The following is a 27,416-nucleotide window of genomic DNA, read 5'->3' as shown; positions in this document are numbered from 1 at the left end:
GGTGCTGGCTTTCTGCTTTATTTGAATGGTTTTTTCCTCATCCTGATTGGCTGGGAGTCTAGGTCTGTGTTTATTGGTCTTCGAGTTGCGGTTTTCTTGATTAGACCTAGACTCCGAGCCAATCAGGATGAGGAAAAAAAATATGCAAATAAAGCAGAAAGCCAGCACCAAATTCAAACAAAAACTGGCTGCCAAGCCATTCACACGATTAAAAAGAACCCAATACAGGATGGCAGATGAGATTCTCCTGAAACGTCGCAATAATTTTAAAAGCACAAATATTAAGACGTGGGAAAATACCCGAAGAAACCTAAATACCGTACATATAAATACCCACGAAAACATAAGAAAACAAATTATAGTAGTATGTTTCTAGTTTAAAAAAAATTTTTTTTTTTGAATCTTCATCTTCTCCTAAAATACCGACACAGCATACTGAATTGGCTAGAAATGCTTAGCACATTAGCGGGTTTACTTATCCCAGTCCGCTTGCGTGGTTTTGAAGACTGAAGAAGGGCACAGATTTCTTTCTAGGATGCTTTCCAGATGATGTTTTTTTGTTTTAAATTGTACTCAATGGCAGAATTACAAATGCAGGAAGCATCCATTTCAGGTGAAATACCAGTTACTGCCACTCCTACATGGGGAGGATGGGGTGACCTAAGTCCACAGGAGCACAGAGAAGATTATAAGATCAGTTTGACTGTGTTGGGGGGTGAGGGAAATAGGATCTGGATGGCTAAGGTTTCCCCTGTTTACTGCTGAATAAAGAGAGAGAGCAGAAGTCATTGCTGTGGTTTCCATGCGCTTGAAGATAATCTTTTTTGCTGAGCTGTATTTTTTTGTGCCTTAATGTAAAATATTTATGCCTTGTCACCCCAGACGCTCAGGATAATGCTCCAAGTGAGCCTCCACATTATTGTCATTGCTTCTCACTCTGACTCTGTGATCTGGTCTCCCATGGGTAAACGTTCCATCCTGGTGGGTCCCTCTCAGTTCAGTGGAATGTCTCTGCTGTTGCAACTCAGTGTAGACGTGGGCTTGATGCCGAGAGCACAAAACGCTGCTGCACGGTGAGTGCGCAGCGCTTCCCAAACAGCTGAACTGAGTCTGACAGCCTCTTATCTCCCCTGCAGACATTTGTGTGTTTGTTTTGCTTCAGCAAAAGGCCAAGTGAGATTGTCTAATTCTAATTCTTTTCTCTCAGTGCTTCCTCCTTGTGAGGAGAAAATGCTGGAGATGGGTATGCTTCAGCATAGGACAGTTGCCGCAAAGAACAGTCATATATATATATGTGGCTATTAGCTTCAAGCTTCTTATATCATTTGCAGGGACAGTTTGTGCACAATTGGGACTGGAATTCCGGTCACTAAGCGATAGGATGGGAAAGTGAGACACCATGTGATTCTATTGCAATCCTGTCACTCACCATTGCTGTCCTTAAGCGAAATTTACTGGTCATTACCTGAGAACCCCATTCCAATCCAAGCCATTCTGGCTTTGATCTCTCCCAACCCCAATCCTCAGTAAGGAACTGCCTCCAGCTCCCCTCAACTGCCTATCTTCCCCTCATTTCAGCTCTTTTGAACCCCTGCCACCCTACATCTTACACATTGCACTGCTCTGAGGCTGCCCTAGCTTTGCTGTTTTCCTGTTTCTGCTATTGGTGAAGCATGTCTGGTTTTGTACTGCCAATAAACCCCAACCAAAACAACAGCAACAACCCCATGCACGCACATACACCCCCAAAAGCCAAAGCCAGTCTCCCCCCCCCACTTTTTCTTCAGTGCAAAGCCAGCCCCAACTGGCATACCTTACCAGCAGCAGGAGCAAGAAGATGGCAAAGGTGGCGCCGTGGTGAGAATGCAGTACTGCAGGCTACTTCTGCTGACTGCCTGCAATTTGGGAGTTCGAATCTCACCAGGCTCAAGGTTGCCTCAGCCTTCCATCCTTCCGAGGTGGGTAAAATGAGGACCCAGATTGTTGGGGGCAATACGCTGACTCTGTAAACCGCTTTGAGAGGGCAGTATAAAAGTCTAAGTGTTATTGCCATTGCTAAAGGGCGGCTGGGCCTGTGGACCTCCTCAGGATAGTAGGAGGCCAAAAGGCCATAGATGGGGGTGGGGAGATAGATGTGTTGTGAATCAATAAAAGTAACTAAGCCCAAATGCAAAGCAGGTTTTGAAAGCCTGCACACTTGATTGGTCCTTAAACAACGAACAAGGATTGGTCCATAACAAACCCCTGATTGGCCATTTTTAGGACACTTCTTATTGGTTATTAGTTGAACTTGATGCACTTATTATTGGTTAATAGGGTAGCAGCCAACCCTATAAAAGGGTTACTGCTGCCCATAGCCTTGCTCTGTTCTGTTCTATCTACTGTTATTAAAGAGTTGAAGTCACTGGTCAGATGTCTGGTCTCCATTATTCTCCAAACTTAACAAGATGAGTGGGGAATTGCTGTGTCCCTGTAGTTGCTCGTGTTCCTGCAGACTGTCACTTGAATTTTGATCACGTGACTGCAGGGACACCGCAATGGCTGTAACATTGACATAAGTTCATATGTTCAGTGCACCATAGCTTCAAATGGCTGCTGAATGAATGGTTGTAAGTCAAAGATTACCTGTACATGTCTTCACTCATACGTACAATTATTTGGCCATCAGCGGTATGAAACATAACAGGGAAATGATTTTAACAAAACAGATATAAAATTGCATTTTAAACTAGTTACTGGCTGTAACAGGAAAGGGCATCCTTCCTGGTTTTGATGCCTGCCAGATACACTGAAGAAACCAACACTACAAAAAAAAAAAGTTTGAATATTGCAGTATAGAGCAATATGAAACATACTTGCAAATAAACCATGCAGTATATACAAAAAGGGAAAAATGAAGTTTTGGGGTGGCTTTTAACAGTTTCCAGATTTGAACATTATTGAATATTCGAGGGAAAGTTTCAGGCAAGCAGCACATATAAAGAGACCTAAAAATATTTTTCAGCTAGATGACTTCTGCAAGGAAGAGTGGTGAAAACATTCACCAAGCCAGAACAGACAGACTCTTAGCTGGCTATGGAAATGAGATGTCACAGACTGAAGGTGTGCACCTGCCATGCTTATAGTTTTCTTGGGCTATTTTTTTTGAATCTGTAAAGAATTGTACAGTAATAATAAACACCCATTCTAATTTACAGAAAGAACTCAATGTTTAATATTATTCGATGTACAGGTTGTAACTGCATTGGTCTCCTTATGGATTCATTGAAATATACAGTTTGGCGAGGGATTACTATACTTCTGCATATTAACTTTAGCAAAAAAAAAAAAATCTACCTAACAGCAAGCATTTGTTTACTCTTCTATAAAAGGTTTATTATGGAAATATTTATTGATACCTAAGGTAGAAAGGAGAGGACTCTTCACTATGATAACAGCATTATGTGCTTTAAACAAAGCTTGCAAGTAGAAATGCATCTGTTCTGTATGATTGTTAGGTTTGTAGCCTGCTCAGTTCTCGTCTTAAGGCTGATAGCAGTTTCTCCACCTGAAGCACAGTACATTAATATTCTTCAACCTGAACCCTTCCACCCCAGGTTAAGTTGTCAAAGTTAACAGCAATCCCAAGACCCCTGAAAGCAACCATTAGATGGTACTGTTCTTCCCTGAAGTGACCAGGTTCTATCAGTAACAAGTACCCAAGGACAGAGACGTTCATAATTGGAACTTAATGTAATTGACTTTGAGAGCAAGTTTGGTGTAATGCTTAAAACACTGGCTAGTAATCAGGAGACCATGAGTCCTAGTCATTGCTTGGGCTCAAAGCCAGTTGGGTGATCTTGGGCAAGTCACAAACACTTCTGAAAAACCTTGCCAAAAAACTGCACAGACTTGTCCAGGCAGTCTCTGAGAATTGGACACAAATGAATGGAAGAAACAAAACTGATCTTACATCAACCTGTGTCTGGCTGTGAGTCAATTGTTTTAGTTCTATGAATTTTCCAGTGCCCCTCCCCCCCAACCCCCAGTTTGCATGGGTTTTATTTCATGCAGAAATCCAATGTTACTTATCCATATGTATCAAATTGAGGTGAGGGTACAGGGAGGCACATGAAAGACCTTCAAGTAAGCAGTTAGTTGGATAAATGCAAACGGTATTTGGATAAGGTTACATGTAATATGCATCATATGGTGAAAAAGCAGATTAATCAGATTGTAAAGAGTTGTGCAGGCTCAGTTGTTGTATGTATAGCTCAGTGAAAAGTACACCGATAAGGAAGTTCCATTTTTAAAAAGGGCAAGCGGGTTTTTAAGGCCCATTGCTTTCAATGGGATTTAGCTTTCTCTGCTAAGTACATATAAAACTTTAGATATTAACTATGAGAGAATTGCAGTAGAAAGTCCATGTTTTGCATGCAGAGAATTTGTGATTCAGTCCTTGCTGTCTGCGGAAAAAGATGCCTGCAACTGACTGAAATCATCGAAATGTGTGGCTAATCGGTGTACACAGGGGTATCAAATTCACGGTGTCGCGTTGTTGTCATGTGACATATTGTGACTTCCCCCCCCCATCGCTAAACCAGGGCTGGGCGTGGTCAGCACATGACACATCCGGCCTGTGGGTCACAAGTTTGACATCCCTGGCATAGACTAATGTTTCTCAACCTTGAAAGTTAAAATGGTCAAGTGTTGAGAAACACTAGTATAAAATACAGGAGGGCAATCTTTTGCATTCTAGATGTTCTTGGGACTTCCATTGTCATCATCTAAAAGGCCACAGGTTGTCTATCTCTGGTATCAATGACTTGAGCAGGACAGATTAACCATCTGATTAAGCCTAATGAGATCTGAATTAGAATGCTACTGAGAGAGATCAAGGCAAATTATGATAAAGCATTTGCTACAAAGAGAACAGCCATCTGTCTAACTCTGCTTGAAAGAATATTCTTGACCTCATTATGAATTATTCTGCAAATTAATTAATATATTAAGGGCCAAAAGTCTTGTTTTGGGCAACCATGGATATTCCAGTCTTATTTAATTATTCTTCTCCTCCCTGAGTTTGGTGGCAGATAGTCCCTTATGAGTGAAAGGAGATTGAAGGTTCAGATATTTTTCCTAATTTGTTCTTGGGGATTTGATGTGATCCGGTAAATCCTTTAATTTGTGTTTCTGTCCCTTTGCCTTTTGTTATCTGCAGTTTTGTTTTTGCTTTGCAAATGTCAAACAAAGATCAGGATATTTTTATGAGATTTTCATCCCCTGCAATGAAAACTTCTCCCAATTTTTTTTAAAAAAGGGATCTTCCATCACTGGCCAAGAAATTCACGAAAGAAGATATTGTGTTTTTAAATCATTATGTTTCAGCAGGGATTGTGGTTATGGAGAGGAATTCAAGTAAATAACAATAGCACTTAGACTTATATACTACTTCACAGTGCTTTACAGACCTTTCTTAGTAGTTTACAGTGTCAGCATATTACCCCTAATAATCTGGGTCCTCATTTTACTAACCTTCGGAAGGATGGAAGGCTGAGTCAACCTAAATGTAATACAAACCTGAAATATCTTTGATGTTTTATTGATTTATCAAACTTACGGTATATAGTTGCCCATCTAACTAGAAGTGATCCTTGTGTTTTGTGCCAGGCAGCTTGCCTGCCCTCCCCCACACACCCCAATCTTCACTGCTTGCTTCTTGCAGGACTGTATCCAATATTCCAGCGCCCATGTAAAGCCGCACATTAGCTATCACTCTTCTTGAGGTAATTATAGGTTTGTATAATGTACCTATTGTTCTGTTCCACAAAGCCTTGCTGTCATCTAGATGGCTGTGGTGGGGAGATGAGAGAATCTCTCTGTGCCTTTTGCAGCCACACTGTGCAGCTAATTAGCATGCTGCTTTTGCCTCTTCCTTCTTAGGGTTTCCTGTTTGAGAGGCCAAACTCTACCCTTTTCCTGGCCTGTTTGTTCTTGCTTATTGGCTCTTGTGTGGTACCACTGCAGATGTGTCAGGCAGCCTTCTTCACTACTTGTTCTTAGAACTACATTGATTCACTCGCTATATACAGGTAAGTCAGGGTGTAGGATGAGGTTGTCTTTGTAACACACTTACAAATGCAATGGAAGGCTCACACAAGGAAGGGGCATCTTGTTTCCCAATATCCTACCCCTGGATAGCTGTCAGTCCTCCTGCAGATCCTCTGGAGTTGGACTTGCTTTTTGGAACTGCATTCATTCAACCAGCTTAGGTTTTTTTTTTCCAATGGGAGATCAAGGGGGTTCATCATAATGAAAATAACCCTAAAGATTTCAACAGTGGTCAGAGGTAGAGAAGCAACAACAGTCAAAGCAAGAGTTACATTGATCGCAATTTGGCAGGGCTAAATAAAGTGGAATACTTTGTGCTTTAGAGAGCTCTTGCAACCAGATCATCTTGCTGACTATAGATTATTTCTCTGGCTGCAGTAGTGGAGGTAGGTCCTGTTAACCTGAGTTTAAATATATTATGTGAACTCAGCCTTTCAAGATTGAACATAACCATTATTATTTTTTATAAAACATCTGATTTCCCCCGCCCCCTTTGCATCAAGCACTTTAATGAAAGAGGATTTTCTTCATTAATGTCTGAATTACTAACAGATGGAGATCAACTTCCATCTTCAGCCAGGGTGGACATACTGTATCGCAAGTTCCATTCAAATAGAGGGTTTGTTGGAGAAAGCCGTCCTAGGCTGAAGGAGAACTCAAAGTGCATTGGCCAAACTGATATGACTTTGAAGTCCAGATTCAGCATATACTTTCATAATAAATATAGGAAAGAAATATTGGCAAGCTGTCAAGATTTTTAATACAATGAAAAATTCTAGCAAGGAGTCCTTCATTCACATGTATAGGTGGATTTACACACGGAGTTCCATCAACTGAAACAGGCAAAAGTTATATTCAAATATGTTTCTCTAAAAACAAATAATCATTTCAAAATGAGGAATAATTAACCAAAGCAATCACTGAAATTTAAAAAAAATGCTAGCTTAAAAATTCATTTTAAAATACATATACAAAGATATACACAGAGCAATAGGCATGCATAGTATGAAAGTGGGTGGGGAAGGAAAAGTGCTTCTATAATAGATCACTGAAACATGAGTGATATCTTTCTACTCATCCTAAAGGTTGAAAAAGATGAAGACCAGTAAAAATGATATTGACGAAATGAGAAGTTGAAGGACGTACTGTAGAAATGGCAAGGTGTGGGTTGCTCTTCACCACAGTAAGCCTGAGCACTGATAAAAATAGTAAGTTATAGGCTAAAATGTATTTTTTAAAAATAATATGAAGATAGGCAATCTGTAGTTTTCCACTTTATTATGAACCTATTCATTTAGATAAGGTAAAGGACTCAGAGCCATATTATACAAGACTGGCTTAAAAGTGCAGTTCTGTTCAACAAGTTATGACAGAGATTGAACTGAAGCTTAGATGGTATTATGGGTCCCAATTTGATATAAATCAAATTATTTTATAAGTTTGATTTAATTGATTTAAAAATAGTAGTAAGTTTTGCTTGGTTTTACCTTGCTAAATAAGCTCTGGTCACCATAGTTGGCTTTTGGCCCATGCTCATCATTCCAAATACTCCAAAGTTTGGTAGTTTTGCCAATGGAATTAGTCATAGGACAAAATGGTACTTGTACAGGAAGTAAAACTCATTTTCCAAGAGTGCAAGGCAACTGGATCTCTCTTAGCCACCTTCTCCAGCCTGGAAGATCTCCAAATGTGTGAATTGCAACTTGCAGGATTCCTTGGTCTGCATGTCTGTTGCTGGAAATTGTCAAAAGCTGCTCTAAGCAAATGAACCTATAAGGTGGCTTAAGGAAAGAAATAGGCAGTTTTCCTATGCCTTCTGTGACAAAATCTCTGAAGCTGAAACATAGAACTAATTGCCTCTGACAAATGGCAACCTCTCAGCTTGACCTACATCACCAAGATATTACAACACTAAAATTCTATTTTGAGTGTCTTGGAGGAGAATCAAATGCCACTGTAACAAATATGTATGTAGTTTTCATTGTAACAGAAGCTCTCTTGCCCAGCTCTCTGAAATCAATCTGAGGAAAAGTTCTTTAAAATATTTCAGAGTTTGATAAATATTGTTCATTTATTTAGATACTGTGTGCATAAAAACAAACAAACCAAAAAGGAGGCCCACATGGAGGACAAAATGTGCTCATTGATATGCTATTTTCCCAATTGCAGATATTTTTTTTATGTAGAGAAGCATTTGGAGACATGAGTCCAGGTACAATCTATAACAGGGGTGTCCAACCTTGGCAACTTTAAGACCTGTGGACTTCAACTTCCAGAATTCATCAGCCAGCTGGGGAATTCTGGGAGTTAAAAGTCGACAAATTAAAGTTGTCAAAGTTGGACACCCCCAGTTTATAGTATCCTACAACCTCTGTACCTTTCCATCAGCTCCTTATTCATCCCTCTCTAGCTCTGCATTTTGGTTTCATATGTAGAACCAAACTGAATGTATGCTGTTCAGATGAAAATACATAAAGCTGAACGTGCTTAGGAACTGAATGTAAAATTAATGATCATGTTCTAACTTATAGTACATCAAGCAATCAAATTTTTCCTAAACTTGGTATAAAAACCAGATCCGTCTGCCATCTTTTCTATAATAGGTGACAAATACAGTACATTTATTTTTACTTTTTTGTCTTCAAGTCAAGGCTGACTCATGGCAACTGCCCAGACAAAGCCTTGTAGTTTTCTTGGCAACATTTTGAGAAGCGGTTGATCATTGCCTCCTTCCTAGGACCAAGAGAGAATGACTAGCTTAAAGTCCTCCTAGTTGACTTCATGCCTAAAACAGGACTAAAACTCATAGTCTCCCAGTTTGTAGCCTGTGCCTTAGCCAATTCACCAAACTGACTTTCATAACAAATATGATATCCCTCTTAATGACTGATGTTGTGGTAATTTGTCATACAAGATGAAGGCACTGGGCAGAGTATCTTATTTTGCACCTTGTTTAGTAACTATGCATCTTGGCAACAGAGAACTTTAGAAGTCTTCTTTTATTCCTCATAAAAATTATTTCTGAATGTGTAATGGAAATAAAAGAAAAGAAACAGATGTAAAAGCTTCAGGACAGGCAATATATATTAAAGCTCTAATGTTATTTCAGTGGTGTAAACTTTTTAGGAGAAAAGTTATTTAGAATTCCTAAGAAATTTTTGAATATTTGGTTTCTGGATAATTAACACATGCCCATGTACTTATATGTCATGTCAAAGACTTGTGCTGATTGCTTTGCACATGGCTATCTTCCTTCAAAAAGCTTGCAGCCTGCCTTTCATTGTTCTAGCCTTTTTCCCTCTATGACCTAAAGCAGAAATTCACAGATGCATTCCAGGCAAGAGTAGATGGTTTCAGCTGGAGCAATTCCAGAACATTTTCCCTTTGTTTTTGCATACTGCAGTTTATTATTGTCTTGACACTTTCCTTTCTGTATTTTATTCCCACATATGGATGCTTCAGGTTTTAGCTTTGATCTTCCCATTTTAAAAAAGAATGTTCTCTTTGTTACTATTCAGCTGTTCAGCAATGTGAGTTCTCAGCTTTTCTCTTTCCTTCAGTATGGTAAAGAAGGATGGTTGTTGTAGTCCCTTGTTTCTTAGCCATCACTTTACATTGTTCTTTGATTCTAAATTACTTTTTGGCAACAGGTTTTTGTTTTTTAAATTGACGTTGATCAGAATAATCTTGCAGGGGAGATGTGTGGCTAAAAAAATATAATAAATAAAATAAATAAAATCTGGAGTTTGTCAAGAGCCAGTCACAACTGATCTGGTATTAAAAGAATGAGAATTACTGTGCAACCCATTGCCAGCTAATTAGCTGAGACTGAAGATCCAATGATAGCTTTTCTGAATGATAATCTCCAGAAGTAACTTGTGGTGGTATTTCAAGCAAAGAAATAGCTTGTTACTTCTTTAGAAACTAAGAGGCACCTTATCTAGCTTGTCAGAAGCATAACAAGAACTGATAGAGAACAAGAACTAAATGGTTATTATTTCATTTACATTGAATCGAAATGGCTTATAACTGCCATTCTATCTGTATATCATTTAATATTTTCTTTTTCTTGCCATGTTAAAATATGCAAGTTGATAACTATTTTTTATTTTCTTTGGAATACCATCCAAGGCTTTCAGGAGTTTGTATATAGCTGGTACTATCTGAAAGCTTTCTAGGAACTTTAGAGTGGGTGGCATCACATTTGGAGCATCAGCTATTACAATATTTTTTTCCCCACTGACTTATTTGAGAGAAATGATAGCAATGCAATTACAGTTTAATCATTAACTTTTTACTTCCTTTGCCTATGTCATTGGCACTGCAAACACAGATATTTGTTAGAAGACTATTACTAATAGTATATAAACATTTTCTTTCACCCCAGTCTGTTCCTTTTGTCATAGTTTCGGAAACTAAATTGATAGGTAAACTATTCAAGGTAAAGAAATGATCCCCATGATGCATATAACCGTTTTGTTATTATTATTTTTCTACTGTGCAAAACGAATAACTAGATTTTAAACCTGTGCCGTTTCTGCAAGATAAATCACAGTCCAAGAAGGGTTCTCTTTTTCACTTTCATTTCTACAGTTATTTTCTAGCTACTCCAATCCTCCAGATAAAGAATTTTTGTCCCTCTGCTATTGTCAACTCTAACAGGGAATTAGTGATACAGTATCAGTTATAGTATTGGCATCTTGGTAAACCACCTTTGCTCTTATCTTGTCAGGTTAACTTACGGTTAATTTCATCCATTCAGTCTAGGACAGGCTTCCACCATCTGTTTCCCCCTCCCCACCCGCCCTCACTGGCTGTGTTAAGTCTGCAGTTCCCAGAATTCCCAGCTTACACAGGAACTGCAGCTCTGAGTCTTCAGGTTGGAGAAGAGACAAAAGAGAAAACCTTGAATTACGCCGTCTTCGGTCCGACTTAAGCATGGTATATAAAATCATACATTGCAATGTCCTACCTGTCAATGAATACTTCAGCTTCAACCATAACAACACAAGAGCACACAACAGATACAAACTCAAAGTAAACCGCACCAAACTTGATTGCAGGAAATACGACTTCAGCAATAGAGTGGTCAATGTCTGGAATACTCTACCCGACTCTGTAGTTTCTTCCCCAAACCCCAAAAACTTTAACCTTAGACTGTCTACTATTGACCTCACCCCTTTCCTAAGAGGTCTGTAGGGGGCGTGCATAAGCGCACCATCGTGCCTACCGTCCCTGTCCTATTGTTTCTCTTATTCTTTTATTTTTCTTATATGTACCCATTTCATGTATTCACAACTATGTATACACTTATACTTATTATCTTGTAAACAATTGACAAATCAAATAAAAATAAAAAAAATAAAAAAATAAAAACAAAGAAAATATATTCCAGGTTGGGCTGTAGTTTCATGTGATATCAGGAGCCTATGAAATTGTCCTCCTTGGATGCAAGGGGGACAAAAGCTATTGTAAACTGCTTACAAGGTTCTGTCTGCAACAAATGTAAGGAATGGAATAAGTTGACAGATAACATGTTCAGGTGGGCTTTCTACCTCCCTCCCTCCCACATATAATAAATTACTATACAGCTGACAATTAAAATAGGCTTCACAGTCCCTTTTTTCCATCCACTGTTAAATTGTGATTTTTATTCTACAGGGATAGCTGGGTTGCTGTTGGTTTATCAAAAGTTGAAAGACTTGTACTACAATTTGTCATGCCACTATCCTGCATGATAGAAATAAGTATTTCTAAGCCAATTTTTGCATTATGCACACATGCATACCAGGAGAGAATTATCTGAATGGTATTTGCTTTATATGTGTTTTGGAATAGAAAATCAGATATGATCTCCTAGTCATTTAAAACATTTGGTGTCCAGTGAACAGAACCTTTTAGAGAAAATAAGAGAATAATGAGAATAAGTTCCATTTTACACAGCAGTAATGATGCATAGAACTTTACAATTTCCCATTGCTTTTTAATTTAATTATATATGTTAGAATAAAAATTCTTATTATACTTGGCAAGCAAAACAGTATAGTCTTAGATAGAAGAAGCCACACTTGTAAGTTTGGAGAGAGCTTGGATTTTTTATTTTTCCAAAAATAGTCTGGTTGTTACTCAGGTTTGAGGGTAACAGTTAAAGATATGCCTTTGAACAAAAAAAAAAAATGAATAAATGAATTTCCATTTAGGGGGATTCTCGTTAAAGTTAACTATGGTTCAAAGAAACTGGATCAATTGGTAATTGTGATCTTGGGTACCTCATAAAAATAACTTAAATTAAATTGAATTTTACTGAGGATTTTGGTCAGTGTTCTATTTCGTCCCAGCTGCTGCATCTGGAGAGGAGAAAGAGACCTAAAAGCATGTGAAGTGCAGTATGCACTTCCAGGCACATAGGGTTAACAATGCCTTCACATCTAATAGCTAGTAAATTTATAGTACAGGCATTCCTTGACTTACTTAGTGACTATTTGAAGTTACAATGGACCCTAAGTGGAAGTATGCATCCCACCTTTGTTTTCCTAAACTGCGATTTTCATAATGCACATGATTAGGATTGCAATGGCGGTTTCTACTGAGCATAGCAACCCAAGGGGAGGAAAGCTCCTGCTTTGTTGGAATTGCTGGGTTTCTGATCCTAAGGAAGAAAACTTAGCATCCAAAGACTATAGACAAATCTTTCTAGCAAGGAGGCAGCCTGGAGGTTTGTGGAAATTACAATCTTTCTTCAGAAACCATGTTTATTAGAAAGTGAGATAAAGTTAGAGAATGTTAGGGGGTGTTTCTAAGCATCTGGACGCCCATGTTCTGAAAATGTGAAAACTGCCAGTTCATGAAATATATCATCCACTGCCTGATGTATTGCCTCTGTTTGTACAACAGTGTGATTCAACCCTATTGTAGACCAAGATGCTATGCAGATCCTGCCCATAATTTCGTTTGAGATTCCTGTCCCAGAAGCTCTAACCTGGTTGTGTTTTGATCTGCATTTGAGATGGAAATAAATTGGTCCTGCTGCCCGCACTTAGAGATCAGATGAGCATGGAGCCAACCAAGGAGTGACACAAATGCTGTGTAATCCACTGTATAGGATTTCTCTTAGGATGTGTCCTTCATAGTGCAATCTCACCTTTTATTTATTTTTAGTTCATCCTCTATTCTCAGTTTACCGGTTTGTTGATTTCAGTGATTAAAAAGGAAGAAAAAAAATATATTAGCCTGCCATAGAGTGAGAAGAAAACCTGGGGTCTTTCAAATGAGTTTTCTAAAGCCTTTCAGAGCTCCTAATTCAAGGAGACTTGACCTTAATGAACTCACTAATTAAAAGAAGGCTGGGGCTCCCTTTACAGTATTCAAGATTCTGTACTTCCCTACCTTTAATTCTTTCAATAAAACGGCTCTTTGAAGACTGTGAGATTCTGACTTTCTTGATTTGCACTCTGTAGTACAAGGCTCGACATTGTCCAGATGCTACATAAACCACATAAATAATTGACAAATACTATATGTAGTTTTCTGGCTGACAGACATTCAGGAGAACAGGCAACTTTCCTCCATGTGTTTAGTTAAATCAAGGTTTCATTGTACATTTAAGCCTGAAGTTCAATACATTTATTAATTTATATAGTCATATTAAGTAATTCTAATTAGTTGCATGTCGTACTAATTGCACATTGCCAAACAAAAAAGACAAAAGACAAAGAAACAAAGCACACATACCTCAAAAGGTGCCATGAAGTTGCATAAAATTAGCACTTGTCAATTTTGAAGTTAGTAGAGTAGAGTAGAGTAGAGTAGAGTAGAGTAGAATAGAATAGAACAGAATAGAGCTGGAAGGAACCTTGGAGGTCTTCTAGTCCAGCCCCCTGCTCAAGCAGGAGAACCTATACAATCTCAGATAAGTGACTGTCCATTAATTTGGAAATAATTACAGTACTTGAAACAGCAATGTTATACTTGCACGTGATCATGTAATCTTCCTTTCTGCTTAGTCAGCAAACCAGAGTTAGGCGTGTATAACTTCAATAGCCCAGTTTATCACCCATATGGGTTTTCCTCATCAAATCACAATAGGACTGCATGATTTTTCTCATATGAGCCAATATAAAATTAAAAAAATACAACTAAATCATCTGAGTCAAAGTGTGTATTTTTAATTTATTTTTTTCAGATTCTAGTACAAGTAGTCCTCCACTTGCAACCACAACTGAGCCCAAAATTTCTGTTGCCAAGTGAGATATTTGTTCAATGAATTTTGCCCCGTTTTATGACCTTTCTGCCACAGTTGTTAAATGAATCCCCACAGTTGTTAAGTTAGTAACACAATGGTTAAATGAATCTGGATTCCCCGTTGACTTTGCTTCTCAGAAGGTCACAAAAGAGGATCCCATGACTCTGGGACACTGCAACTGTCATAAATATGAGTCAGTTGCCAAGTATCTGAATTTTGATCATGTGACCACGGGGATGCTACAATGGTCATAAGTGTGAAAAATGGTCAGAAGTCACTTTTTACAGTGCTATTGTAACTTGTACTACAATTTGTCATGCCACAGACCTGCTTAGTAGAAATGCATATTTTTAATGTGACATTGGGGACGTTGCAATGGTTGTAAGTGTGAAAAATGGTCATAAGTCATTTTTACAGCGCCATTGTACCTTTGAATGGTCACTAAACAAACTGCTGTAAGTTTAAGACTAAAACATAAGAAGAATGGTTACAGGAACTGGGCATGGCTAGTCTAGTGAGGAGAAGGACCAGGGGAGACATGATAGCGGTCTTCCAATATTTGAGGGGCTGCCACAGAGCGGAAGGGGTCAAGCTATTTTCTAAGGCACCTATAGGCCAGACAAGGAATAATGGATGGAAACTGAACAAGGAGAGATTTAACCTGGAAATAAGGAGAAACTTTCTGACAGTGGGAAAAATCAACCAATGGAACAAGTTGTGGGAGCGCCTTCACTTGAGACTTTCAAGAAGAGATTGGACTACCATTTGTCAGAAATGGTGTAGGGTTTCCTGCTTGGGCGGGGGGTTAGACTAGATGACCTACAAGGTCCCTTCCAACTCTGATTATCTGTTAAATCTGTAAGTTGAGGACTACCTGGATGCATTTCATTTCTGAGGCATACCACAATGCAGCAAAAATAATTTTAATGAATAATTAAAACTTAAGTTGTGTAAAATGTTAGCAATATTGCACCCAGCCTGATGGAATTCTTATATTCTTGTCTACATCTCAGCATTAGACTTCTCAATGGAGGGAGGGAGTAAAGGGAGTACAGATGTCATCATTGGGAATATTTTGGTCACCCAGCTGACTTTTAGATATCTGTGGAATCAGAGTGTCATTTATACCAGCTTTTCTCAGTTGACAGACTAAAAAGACATTAGACTGCTAAGGCTCGCCTATGCTTATGGTAGATGGTTTCAGAAATAAATGCTGCTGGAGATAACCTGATTTCAGACCATTGGCAGAGGTAGTAGTGTTATTAACCATGGTTTCTGAACAAGCATATGGCTCTTTAATCCTTTTTTTTTGCATCTGTCAAATTCCTTTAACAAGAAATGGAAGTAAAAAAAAAAACATACCAAAGCAGGTTCATATACTTTGGGTTAGACTTCATACAAATCTGTACCTCAAATCTAGTCCTACCCACACAAAGTTTCATGGAAATCCTGACCTATCAACTTTGATAAAATCACAGCATTCCATGCATTTATCTTCCAAGGAATTTGCAACCCACTCATCCTTTTAGAGAGTTCTAAATAATGGTAATATCTTGGATGAAAATATTGGTCCTTTTCCATGGAATTTTCCCACAGGTGAGCCCAGCGTTTACTTTTCACAGATACAGTTGTGACTGATGAATAGAAATAATCTGGATGCAGCTTTTTATTGTATTATTATAGAATTTGAGATAGCCTTATATTTGTGGGCAGATATTATTAGTGTGGTTCAATGATGTTAGTTTGATAGACAAAAAAGACACGTGAATTTAAAATAACATTTGGGAATCTCCTTAAAAGAGCAGAAATTTTAATTTTCAGTCTTGTGTACTTTTTTAAGGTGATAATAATGTATTGGATGAGACTGCTAAAATTGGTTTTAGCCTTTCATTATGTATGCTGATTGCATTTCTTATGCATTATCAAATTCTACTACTGCAAATCTATTCAAGGGAGGTAGATGTTTAAATATATCTTTGTATTTGTTTTGTTGAAGGCCAGGCTCTGGAGCAAAATAAAATCTAATCATTACACTAATGTAAATTTATTATAGAGTTGTTAAATATAATTGTAGCTTACGAGAGTCATATTGCAAAGCCAAAATTACTTCATTACATGAAGCTAGTCATTTGAGGACAGAATTACATAATTCTTTTCAGTTTTGCAAACTTGCAGTGTGACAGACCAATTATGCAATTATGGGACTGGATTATGCTTTAAGTTCAGGCATGCGAGACAAATCCAAAGAAATGCAATGAATTAATCCATTTTGCACATTGTCTACCATATACTGGCATCCATGGGGGTGAGCAAGTGGGGAAGGGGAAATGATGAAATATGCATTATAATGTCAGCATGTAAATGACGTGAATTTATGTACTTGCATTAGATATGATGCCCTTACATCACTTAATGTAATTAAATTGCACCATGACAATTACGCTGTCTTTTGATGTCCTTGGTACAAATGCCACTGGGGCCATTATATGGGTTCTGAAAGTCAATAATGAAACATACATAAGTTCAACAGGCACTTAAGGTCTCTCTCCTCTCATTTCTCTGTCTCTCTCTGATATTCCTGTAATGCAGGTTGAGTTAAGAAAGAATGACTGTCCCAACGTCATCCATGGTTGAGAATGGACTTGAGTTTGGGACTCCCTAATCTTAATCCAATATCTTAACCTAATATTGTTTATCCAACATTTTTATCACACCGCTTCTAATGTGAGACATGATGCCCACAGAAGGGGAGTTGCTCTGATGGACTACGTACAGTAAACCAGCAATTTTCCAACAAGGAAGGAGAATTCCAGTTTGGGAATGGGGAAACCAGACAAGAGGCAACACGGGCTGGAGCTGCATAGAAGACAGAGAAGAAAGTAAGGATAGCTACTCTCTAGAATTTCCCAGGGTATATCTGTTAGGGTGAGAATCGTAAAGGTTTAGTTAAGCAAGATTCTGACTATTCTACATTCCTTGTAGTATCCTCATCACAAGTACCATCCATTACACCTGATGATTTTTCAATCTTTTCATTCCAAAGGTTTCTAATAACTGTTAAATGATTAATAGGGAATTTCTAATAGTTAGTGAGGTTTGTGAAAGTTATGAATAGGCAATTTCTGAAAGGTAGTAGAGAGTAAGATTTGTGATTTCAATCAAGGTAGCTAATCTCATTGTTCTCAAGTGCTCAAACCAAAGTGCTGAAAACCATTGCCCTGTGGTCTCCTGGTGAGCAGGAACTTATACAGGCAATAAGCTCTCTGGAGCTTATACGGGCAATCTCCCATCCTCTCCCTTATCCAAAGAGGTTTCAAGAAAGTGGTCTACTCACCAATTCCTTGGTTTTTGCCATCTTCGTTAACTCTTCTTTCACAGCAATATCTTTAGTTCACAAAATCTTGCCTGGAAGTCCAACAAACCGGTATAATCGTATAATAATGACAAGCTGTCTATTAAACAGGAAGAACTCTGTATAGAAAGTGTGATATTTTCCCCTTACTAGAATAGATGTCCCCAAAGATTGCTTTTATTCATCTGTCTTGGCAGTAATGCTTTCACTTGTCAATGGGTGATCCATCACCTCCAAAGGCATGGAATAATCATGTTTAAACTTCCATATTAATTCAGTTCTTTTGTTCCAGTTCATAAAGACTACAAAAAAGGTCCCAGCTTTTGAATTTTCAGTTTTCTTCAGAATAGATTTTACAAAAAACAGATTACTGTTGAAAAGGAAGGGAAAAGGAAGAGGGAAGGAATTATGTTCCCTTTCTACCTCTATAGCTAGATGGGAGAAGAATGTGCAGCTTTTTAAATTAATTCTTGAATGTTGTAGTTTCAGTTTCCTTTCCTTCCCAGCTCCAGACTGCTGATAATAACTTGTCTGGTGAACGTATCTTTGCTGTTTTTTGTGACTTTAGCCAATAAAGGTTGTAGTTCTCATGTTATTTAAGGATTATGCCTTCCTTGAAATCTTGATTTAATTTTATTTAATTAATGTGTATGATTATATGTGAATAAACTGGGTGTTTATTCTAATCAGATCTTTGGTGGGACTGAACCCCACAGTTCTTCTTAACACATGAAAAGCTACTGGAAGTTCCATTAATAGCAATAGCACTTAGATATACTGCTTCACAGTGCTTTATAGTCTTCTCTAAGTGGTTTACAGAGTCAGCATATTGCCCTCAACAATCTGGATCCTCATTTTACTGACCTTGGAAGAATGGAAGGCTGAGTCAACATTAAGCTGGTGGGAATCTAACTGCCAAATTGCAGTCAGCTCGCAATCAGCAGAAGTAGTCTGCAGTACTGCATTCTAACCACTGTGTCCCCATGGCTCTTGGAAGTCTTTTGGTATTTCTTAGAAAGGAATAAGTATTACCATTTTTCCAGCATTGGCTAGATTGGCAGTATTTCTCGACATTGTCCCTGCTACATGGCTGTTAACACATAGCAGCAGCTTGGTTGGCTTTCCTTCTGTCGAATGCGTCACTACTGCTTGCTTCTGGATATGAAATGTATGAGGAAAACTAGACGATGTTGCACTTGCCTACCTTATCATATATTTGTCTGCTAAAGAAAGAAATTTGAAACTCAGTTAATGGTTGGAGGACTGAATTCTTGATCCATTTTGATTGTATAGTTACAGTATTCATATTATACGGAACCTTTTAAAAAAGACTAAAGTCTTTGTGTGTTCATCTTCTGTGCTCTCCCAAAAAATTTCTGCAACAGATTAAAGTTAGAAGTAGAAGAACAAATCATTTGATGAAGGAGCTGAAGTGATTTTTCCCTGTCTTTAAAAGAGGGAGAGGGAGGGAGGGAGGGAGAGAGAGAGAGAGAGAGAGAGAGGTACTGAATTTGCAGATAAATTTTCAGTCAGGAACACCCATAAGGAGGGGTTTCTAAAAGTCAAGATGGCAGCTGTGACTGCATAATTGAACTTTTACCCTCTTTTTTTGTAAGCAATGCTTACAAAAAGTGATGGATCTTTGGCTGTACAGTTGCAATCACCATCTTGACCTGCCCTGGTAAACTGCACTGCTGGCAATCCTTCTAATTATCATTCCTGTTGCTTTGCTGACCAAAATCTGAAGCTAAAATATTGTCATTTGCTTAAGGTCAGACAGTAAGTCCACGAGAAAGATTTGAGCCTCTTATCTTTTGTGGCAGCCCCACCAAGATGCTAATATATCAAGTGTATTTGAAACTTTGCCGTAATAATAAATATCAGGACTACTGTAGAAAAAATAATAAGTGGAAGAACAGCTATAGGAATGGTATTTATCCAAAAGTCCTGTAATTACAGCAAACTCTGTTAAGTTCATGTTAACTTTTATCTTTGTAGTATATACTAGATAACTGTAGTTCATTTTGTTTATTCAATCTGGTTGAATAAAAAACATTAGTCTAGCAAGCATTTACTGTAAACAATAGCTGCTGTATTAGCCTAAATAAATTATAGTTGCTGTTTGCACAGCAAAGCACTTATCATCTGAAATCACTTATTTCAGAATTATCTATTTTGCTGCTTGCTCTGTAAATATTCTTTCATGAAATAATCATGAGGGCAGGCATTTTTGTGGGGATTTTTAAAAATAATTCTGATTAGTTTGGAAAACAGTTAAGGCAAACTGGGACCCGCAACAATGGTCCCAGTTTGAATTCAACAGAATGCCAACCATGTTCAACCACTTGTCATTGCCTACAGCAATGTTTCCCAAATTTGGCAACCTTAAGATAAGGGGACTTCAACTCCCAGAATCCCCCAGCCAGCAAAGAGAATTATGTTGAAGTCCATCCATCTTAAACTTGCCAAGGTTGCGAAATACTGTCCTAATTTGTTGATATTCCCCAGTTATTTGTCAGTTAGCAGAACTGAAAACATGGTCATCCCAAGGCTATGCAAGGCATTTGAGAGAGATGCTTCACCAAGGACACCAGACAGTCTTCTGGATGACTTGCATAGCTGCTTCACAGGCAATCCTCTCCATTTGTTTGTGCAAGTGTGCATGCACAAGCACGTGTCATACTCATAGATAGCGTGCTTCTCTGATTGTTCTGTTAAGTTTCATGCATAAATATTAAAATGCAGCACATTCTTTTCTTGTGTGGCTTTGTTTGAACTTTGCTTACCGTTCAAACAGGGAGACAATTGAGCATATGATTTTTCAAATACATTGTTTTAAAATTGCTTGAAATTATTTGCTGACCTACAAATAACTTTTTTGGCCATCAGTTGATAACTGCCAGGCCCTTCAATTTTTCTGCAACATTTTTTTTGCCTAGAGCAAAACTGGACATTAAACAATCCTCAATGCTGCCAGTTTAAAAAAAACATTTAGTTTCAAAAACTTAGTTTTATTTTTAGGCATTCAACTAAAAATAATCCCTTGAAGGGAGTGCTGTAGTTTATCATTTCATTGGTTCTGTTAATACAAAGTGACGGGCACTGCTCATATTTCATTATTGGAAGGAATGCTCCATGAGGGAGGGAACTTAAGCAAAAGGGAGAGTTTATTTTGTTTTCATTCCGCATGCTCTCTTTGGAATTTTATAGTGCATCTTCATTTCAACAGAGAAAGAAATTTGGATAATACTGATAAGTGGAATGCACTATGAAGGGGGAGGTGGGAAATAAAATGTTCGTTTTCCTTGTGAGTTAGATTTCAAATGTGCATATTTTCCATCTTTAATTATAGCTTTGATTCAGAGTCATGGCTTTGGAGTGAGGCTTGAGTTTTCTCCCACTCCCCACCACAAGTTTTTAATTGAAAACAGGGAGGAAGTTCTGGAAGTTCTGTCTAGCGAACTGTCTTGGGAGGCTGGCATTGCCTTACACAGCTTGCATTTCCTTCATGCTGTCCCTCTCCCTTACTATCCTAACTGGGCTCCTTTGCTTGTACTTCCACTAGGAATTGAGTCCATTTTGTGGGATCAGTTTTCCCATCCCCTTTGACTGCTGGAAAATCCTAAGAATTATTACCCACAATTTCTGGCGACATTTTGTGTGCCTATATTGTTTATTCCACAGACAAATTCAACAGTAGACATTAATATTTAATCTTCCCTGCACCTTGGCTTTAGTTAACTGTAAACTCCTGGGAGTTAGGTATCTTGTTTGTCATGAAGTTTTTGAGGGAACTTGCCACAAATGGTGGTCTTAGTTTAAGCAGGGAGGGGGGAAAAGAAAAGGAGAACAAGGTTGTATTTATGTGTGATTTCTCTGGCCTTTAAAAAAGTAGTATTGGTAATTCATTTCCCAGTGGTTGAATTCATTTCCTAGTATTGGTAATTCATGGTTGAAAAGATTAGCATTTTCAAATATGGTGCTATGTTTCTGATGTGGAAAATGTGAATCAATTTTATTTGCACAGATCATCTGACTTGTATTATGCAGGAAAACAAATATGTGCTTCATGAGTAAATATAAGGTGACCACCTTTTTACAATGAAAAGGACACAAATAAATTGAAGAAAAAAAAAAACAAAGTCACTTGCGTGCGGCGCACTGTCTCAAAACAATTCTCCTGTGTGGAGTGCATGCATCTCATAATCGCGTCTCGCCGCATTGTACCTAGCCTTGACGAATCGTCATGTCAAATACAAATACGTCACATCACACACAACAGATTGGATCAGCATTGATCAAATACAGAGAATTACAGATTAGTCTTCAAATATCAAAAAAGGAGGACATGTAGGAGGACACTTTTTGAGAGAGGACAGAAGTTACAAAAGGAGGACTGTCCTCCCTAAAGGAGGACGGTTGGTCACCTTAGTAAATAGCAACAGTAATAGCACTTAAATTTACGTTCATCTTCATAGTACTTTGCTCTAAATGGTCTACAGAGTCAGAATATTGTCCCCAATAATCTGGCTTCTCCTTGGAAGAATGGAAGGCTGTGTCAAACTTGAGCCCAGTCAGGATCAAACTTCTGGCAATGAGCTGAATTAGCCTGCAATATTGCACTATGCCACCATAGCTCCTACGTAAAGAGAAAACTATTTAGCATGTAGTGATAATTAGATCTCTACCCCAAGAACAGATTTAGCATCAGGATGCTTACAGTGCTTATAAAGACACGTAGCATTATGAGTCTATTTCTTATTGGTTTAACTTGTGCTTTTGCGTCATATGATTAAATTTTATATTTTCACACATACAAAGGCTCTTTGTCCCTATACAATCTGTTAAAGCACTAACTAGTCACTTTTCTTTTCTAGAATGTCCTGACAGTGTATGGAAGTTGTTGTTTTTTTTGCTTTGTTTCATTGTACATGACCTGTCTGTTTAGAGATCATGGAAGGGAGCTTCTCATTGATGCTGACAATGGCATCTCCCAGGCAAGGCTAAATTGTAGTTCCTCATCTTTTGCTTTCTCCTAGTGCATCTTTTCATCACTGCTTTCCACAGTCAGCACACCTTTCCCCATACAACCCCCTTTCTCTGTGGGTCTTCATCCTCCCTCCCATGGTCTATAACTATTACAGTATCCAATTAAGAGGTTTTTCACCACTATTAAAGGCATCCGGGTAGAGATATCTGCTGGCCACCATCTCATTCCGAGGAGTAAGTTAGCCTAATTCCATTTCAGGGCTGGGGTTGGAGTTGCAAGATTTCACAGAACCCTTCTTCTACTACTAAACAGTGCTGATGAGAGTTTACCATACCCCAGCTGGATCAAATCAGACCCACACTTTTTCTTTTTGGAAACGGGAAGCAAGGCATGGCAGAAGTTGGCTACTGCAGTGCTCATGGATTCCAGCTAGAGTGTAACGTACCTGGCTCTGTTTCAACCATCTCCCACATTCATCAGAGAAAGCACAGATGGCAAATGTGGCTGAGATTGATAAGAAAGGCTCTTGATATATTCTTGTCTGAGAGGCTCTCCTTCAGCCATGCCGTGCCTTCCATTTCAAGGTTGGCTTCCTGGCTTTCATCTACTGAAGAGAATTGGCTCAGACAAGATGGCAGCAGGATCCTTTGCAACTCTTCTTTTTGGATTCAGAGATGTGTTACCATCACAGAAGGAAAGGTAGTAAATATTACTTCCTCTTTCATCCATGGAGAATAGAATACAATTAATGTTAGGGGTCAGTCTTCTACCTGGGTGTGGATTTCTGTCCCTAAGATCTTCAGTCTTGATTCGGTTCCCAAGCCCTGATGGAACTTTCTCTTACTTGTTCCTCCTCCATGTTAGATTCCCTTGCTTTTTAATAATCCAAGTGCATCATGTACTTCCTCTTTTCATTATTTTCAAAAAGAAGGGCAGAAGCAGCATAATATTTCAGGGATTCCTGGTTCTACCTAGTTTGAAACTTATGTATAACTTGTTGATAATTTTAAAAAATCATGCAAGTCACATGATTTTGCAGCATATATCCACCTCTGATTCCTAACAGATTTAGTGGGAAAGACTTTCTGAATGGAAATTGTAAACCCTGAAATTTAATAGGCCTGGAACTGTTATTATTGTAATATACTGAGTTTCAGGAAAGACTGAGTATAAACTCAGCTTGAAGCAGATTGGTTGCTCAGAAGGAATTCCCTTTCCCTTTCCCTTCCTTTCCTTTCCTTTCCTTTCTTCTCCTCTGCTCTCCTCTCCTCTCCCCTTCCCTCCCTCCCTCCCTTCCCTTTTCCTTTCCTTTCCTTTCCTTTCTTCTCCTCTGCTCTCCCCTTCCCTCCCTCCCTTCCTTTTCCCTTTCCCTTCCCCTTCCTATCCCTTCCCTTCCTTCCCTCCCCTTTCCTTCCCTTCCCTTTCTTCTCCTCTGCTCTCCCCTTCCCTCCCTCTCTCCCCTTCCCTTTCCCTTTCCCTTTCCCTTCCCTTCCTTCCTTTCCCTTCCCTTGCTTCCCTTCCCTCCCTTCCTTCCCTCCCTCTCCCTTTCTTCCTCCCTTCCCTTTTCCTCTCCTTTCCTCTCCTCTCCTCTCCTCTCCCCTTCCCTCCCTCCCCCTTCCCTTTTCCTTTCCTTCCCTTCCCTTTTCCTTTCCTTTCCTTTCCTCTCCTCTCCTCTCCTCTCCTCTCCCTTCCCTCCCTCCCTCCCTTCCCTTTTCCTTTCCTTTCCTTCCCTTTTCCTTTCCTTTCCTTTCCTTTCCTTTCCTTTCCTTTCTTCTCTCCTCTCCTCTCCTCTTCCCTCCCTCCCTCCCCTCCCCTCCCTCCCTCCCTCCCTTCTTTCCTTCCTTCCGGAGAGGAATGTACCCTTTGAAGAAATGTATAAGATAGCTATTAGTTCAAATGACAAGCTTTCAGCTTGCTGACTGGTGCCTGTGTCAGCACAAACAATTGTCCACAAAGAAGTGTACTTGTCTTCAGTTAAATTATATAATTGCCTGTTAGGTGGAAATGGTTAAAGGAATAGGAGATAATGGTGAAATGGGCCCTGTTGTTTAAAACCAGTTTTGTTTCCTCTCCTCTTTTCCCTAAAAAGATTCCGAATATTGCATTTTTTAGATGGGACAGCTGGACTGAACAGAGGGAGGGGCATCAGATTGCCTATGCTGGAAGGCATGGTGCGGGTATTGGGGTGGAGAAAGGTAGGAAAGTGTTGGGGGTTGGGAGACTCGTGTGTGTCATACAGCCTTCCAGTAGCTGGTAGATCTTGGCTATATTGTCACCTGCTTCAGAATAAAATTCAGCCACAAGTGCTGTCAGCTTTGCATATGGAACTGGAGAGGGTGGTATATAATCCATCATTTCAGGCAGCATCTTCTTTTGTGCCAGCTCCGGATTGAGGCGGTTTGGACCACTGCTGTTTTTTTCCTCCTTGTGCGTCATTTGGCATGGCTGCCTCCTGTGCCACCTGGACCACAGAATCCTTGGTGACACAGCGGGGGGGAGTTGGGATGCATTTTCACTTAAGTACAAGAATGTTCAGTTTTGAAAGCAGCTAAAAATGTCAACTGATCCTCGGATCTGGTTCTCGTGCTGGAAAACATCATTTATCCTAATGGTTCATTATGGTTGTATGATAGACAATATATGAACAATACTCTAAATGGCCCCTGTCAAAGTCAACCCCAACCCATTTGGTTTATTTATTGGATTTATATCTCGCCTCTCTATCAGTTTATCGATCAAGGAGACGAGAAAAACAGGGAAATGAGAGAGGGATCTTCCTCCCTCCCTCCCTCCCTCTCCCTATGTTGCTCTCTTAGACTTTGGCTTAGCCTAAGCTGGCAAATTTCCAAACTTTCCAGGAAGCAAGATTTTCAGAGGTTTTGGAGAAGAGATGCAAAATTGAAGATAGAGAAATGAAACAGGATTCTGGATAAAGAGGGTGCAAGTATCTTTACGGGGTAGGGATAGGGATGAGGGTGAAATCAGCTGGAAGGCAGATTATTTTGCTGACATCTTTTTGTCTACTTTTACCCAATTTTAAGCTGCATTTTTGTTAGTTAGTGTCTAGTGGCTGTTAATGCCAAGGATAGCAAATCCGAGCTGCAAAAACATGGATAAACAGACTTCTTTAAATTACTAAGGGTTGCCCTGATTTTTGTAGTTCAGGTGTGAGAGCCTTTGTTAGAAATGGAGACAGCTAAGAAGGGAGGAGTGATGGCAGATTGCCCAAGCGACAGAGTCTGGCAGATTATATTGAGGGAGAATTTGATGATTTTAAAATCTCTGCAATATTGTCTGTCATCTGGCAAGAAGTGATGGAGGGCACTGACTTATCAAAGGAGTGAATCTCTCTCTCTCTCTCTTCTTCTCACATTTTTCTCACAAAATTTGGAGTATTAAATAAACAGGACAAGTCCTTTGTAGGCTAATCTGGGCAATATTACTCATGTCAAGCTTTGGACTGATCCTAAGCTGAAAAATAACTAACCCCTTCCTTTGTAAGTCAACAATCCATTTTGAGCATACATTTTCGTTTACCTTTATCCCTCGCGTGTTACTCCATACACTTTCTCCTATTTGTACTAGCTCATTCTTGGGGTAGATGGAGTTACTTTATGGGTGCTCTGTCTTTTTTTCTCTCCTTTGCAGTCTTGGGGACCAGTTCTACAAAGAAGCCATAGAGCACTGCCGCAGTTACAATTCCCGTCTCTGTGCTGAGCGTAGTGTTCGTCTTCCATTCCTGGACTCGCAGACTGGTGTTGCTCAGAATAACTGTTACATATGGATGGAAAAGAGACATCGAGGACCAGGTACAAATATGACCTGTGGGAAGCCATGTGGGCTTCCTTTACTAGGAATGTTAAAAGTTCTGAGCAGCCACTTTTTGAAGAACCAGCCTAAAATGGCTGACTTGGTAGCCACAGAATATGAGAAAGTCTCGATTATTCTCCCAGTTTGCATTCTGTGCCAGCATACAGCCAAATTTTGTCCTATCCCCAATTTATATCACTCCAACTTGTTTATTTCTATGCAACGAAAAAGCAGTACTTAACAGAATTGACAATTCATTAAAACATTTATTGAACAAACCCATATTTATCAGACCTTGGAGGCAATGAACAAATTTTAACTCTGGACATCCTCCCAAATCACATACAATCTTGCTGCATCAGAGGTAGTCTGGATGAAACAGTTCAGTTTATTTTCATTTATTTTAATGAGCAATTCATATTGTCGGTGTAGTGATGTCATTACACCAACAATTTACATGATTTTATGTAATGACATCTTTACATCAACATTATAAATTGATGAAAGGGATATTTTCATATTTAACAGGCGTTCAGATATAATGGACACCTTCCGTCATTTAGTTCCTTAAATCAAAAGTTTAACTGTATTAAACAGAGCTGAGAGGAAAATACTTTTGAGACACCTGAAAATAGCATACATTATTTTCCAAAAGAAAAATCCACAAATGACCACTACATCCACTAATTCACAAAGCCACTATTTTGAAAGACATTCAGTTTGAGAAAGAGCTTGACTTGCAACTATAATATAAAAGTAAAGTGATATATTATATGGAATTCTGTGGTTTCCTCCTTCTGGTGTGTGTGTGTGTGTGTGTGTGTGTGTGTGTGTGTGTGTGTGTGTAAGCAATGTAAGCTGTTTCTGACTGGGAGACAATGAGATACAACTTCCCCCCTCTATTTTAAAAAGAAATTGTAATATGGCCTTTT

General features: G+C 38.9%; 1 protein-coding gene across 7 annotated transcripts in view; it reads left to right on the top strand.

Annotated features, from left to right (window-relative positions):
- DPF3 (double PHD fingers 3) overlaps positions 1 to 27,416 on the top strand; it is a 232,847-nt gene that overhangs the window by 87,857 nt on the left and 117,574 nt on the right. For 4 of the 7 annotated variants that reach the window (XR_015746727.1, XR_015746725.1, XR_015746726.1 and 1 more), the window contains exons 1-2: positions 23,249 to 23,373; positions 26,323 to 26,483. Coding sequence is in view for 2 of the 7 variants with exons in the window: in XM_087951622.1 (XP_087807748.1) it covers positions 23,306 to 23,373; positions 26,323 to 26,483 (229 nt within the window). In the remaining 5 variants the exon portion in view is untranslated. Of the gene's footprint in view, positions 1 to 23,248; positions 23,374 to 26,322; positions 26,484 to 27,416 lie in introns of those variants that run through there. The other 3 variants (XR_003371153.2, XR_015746728.1, XM_026671098.2) reach the window with 1 other exon arrangement.

The sequence above is a fragment of the Notechis scutatus genome, chromosome 1 (genome assembly GCF_049901735.1).
Source record: "Notechis scutatus isolate UNSWTSFEM ecotype Mainland chromosome 1, rNotScu1.2, whole genome shotgun sequence".
Lineage (NCBI taxonomy): Eukaryota > Metazoa > Chordata > Lepidosauria > Squamata > Elapidae > Notechis > Notechis scutatus.
Note: the sequence above shows the minus strand (reverse complement) of the source record. Positions and strands in the feature narration are given on the sequence as shown.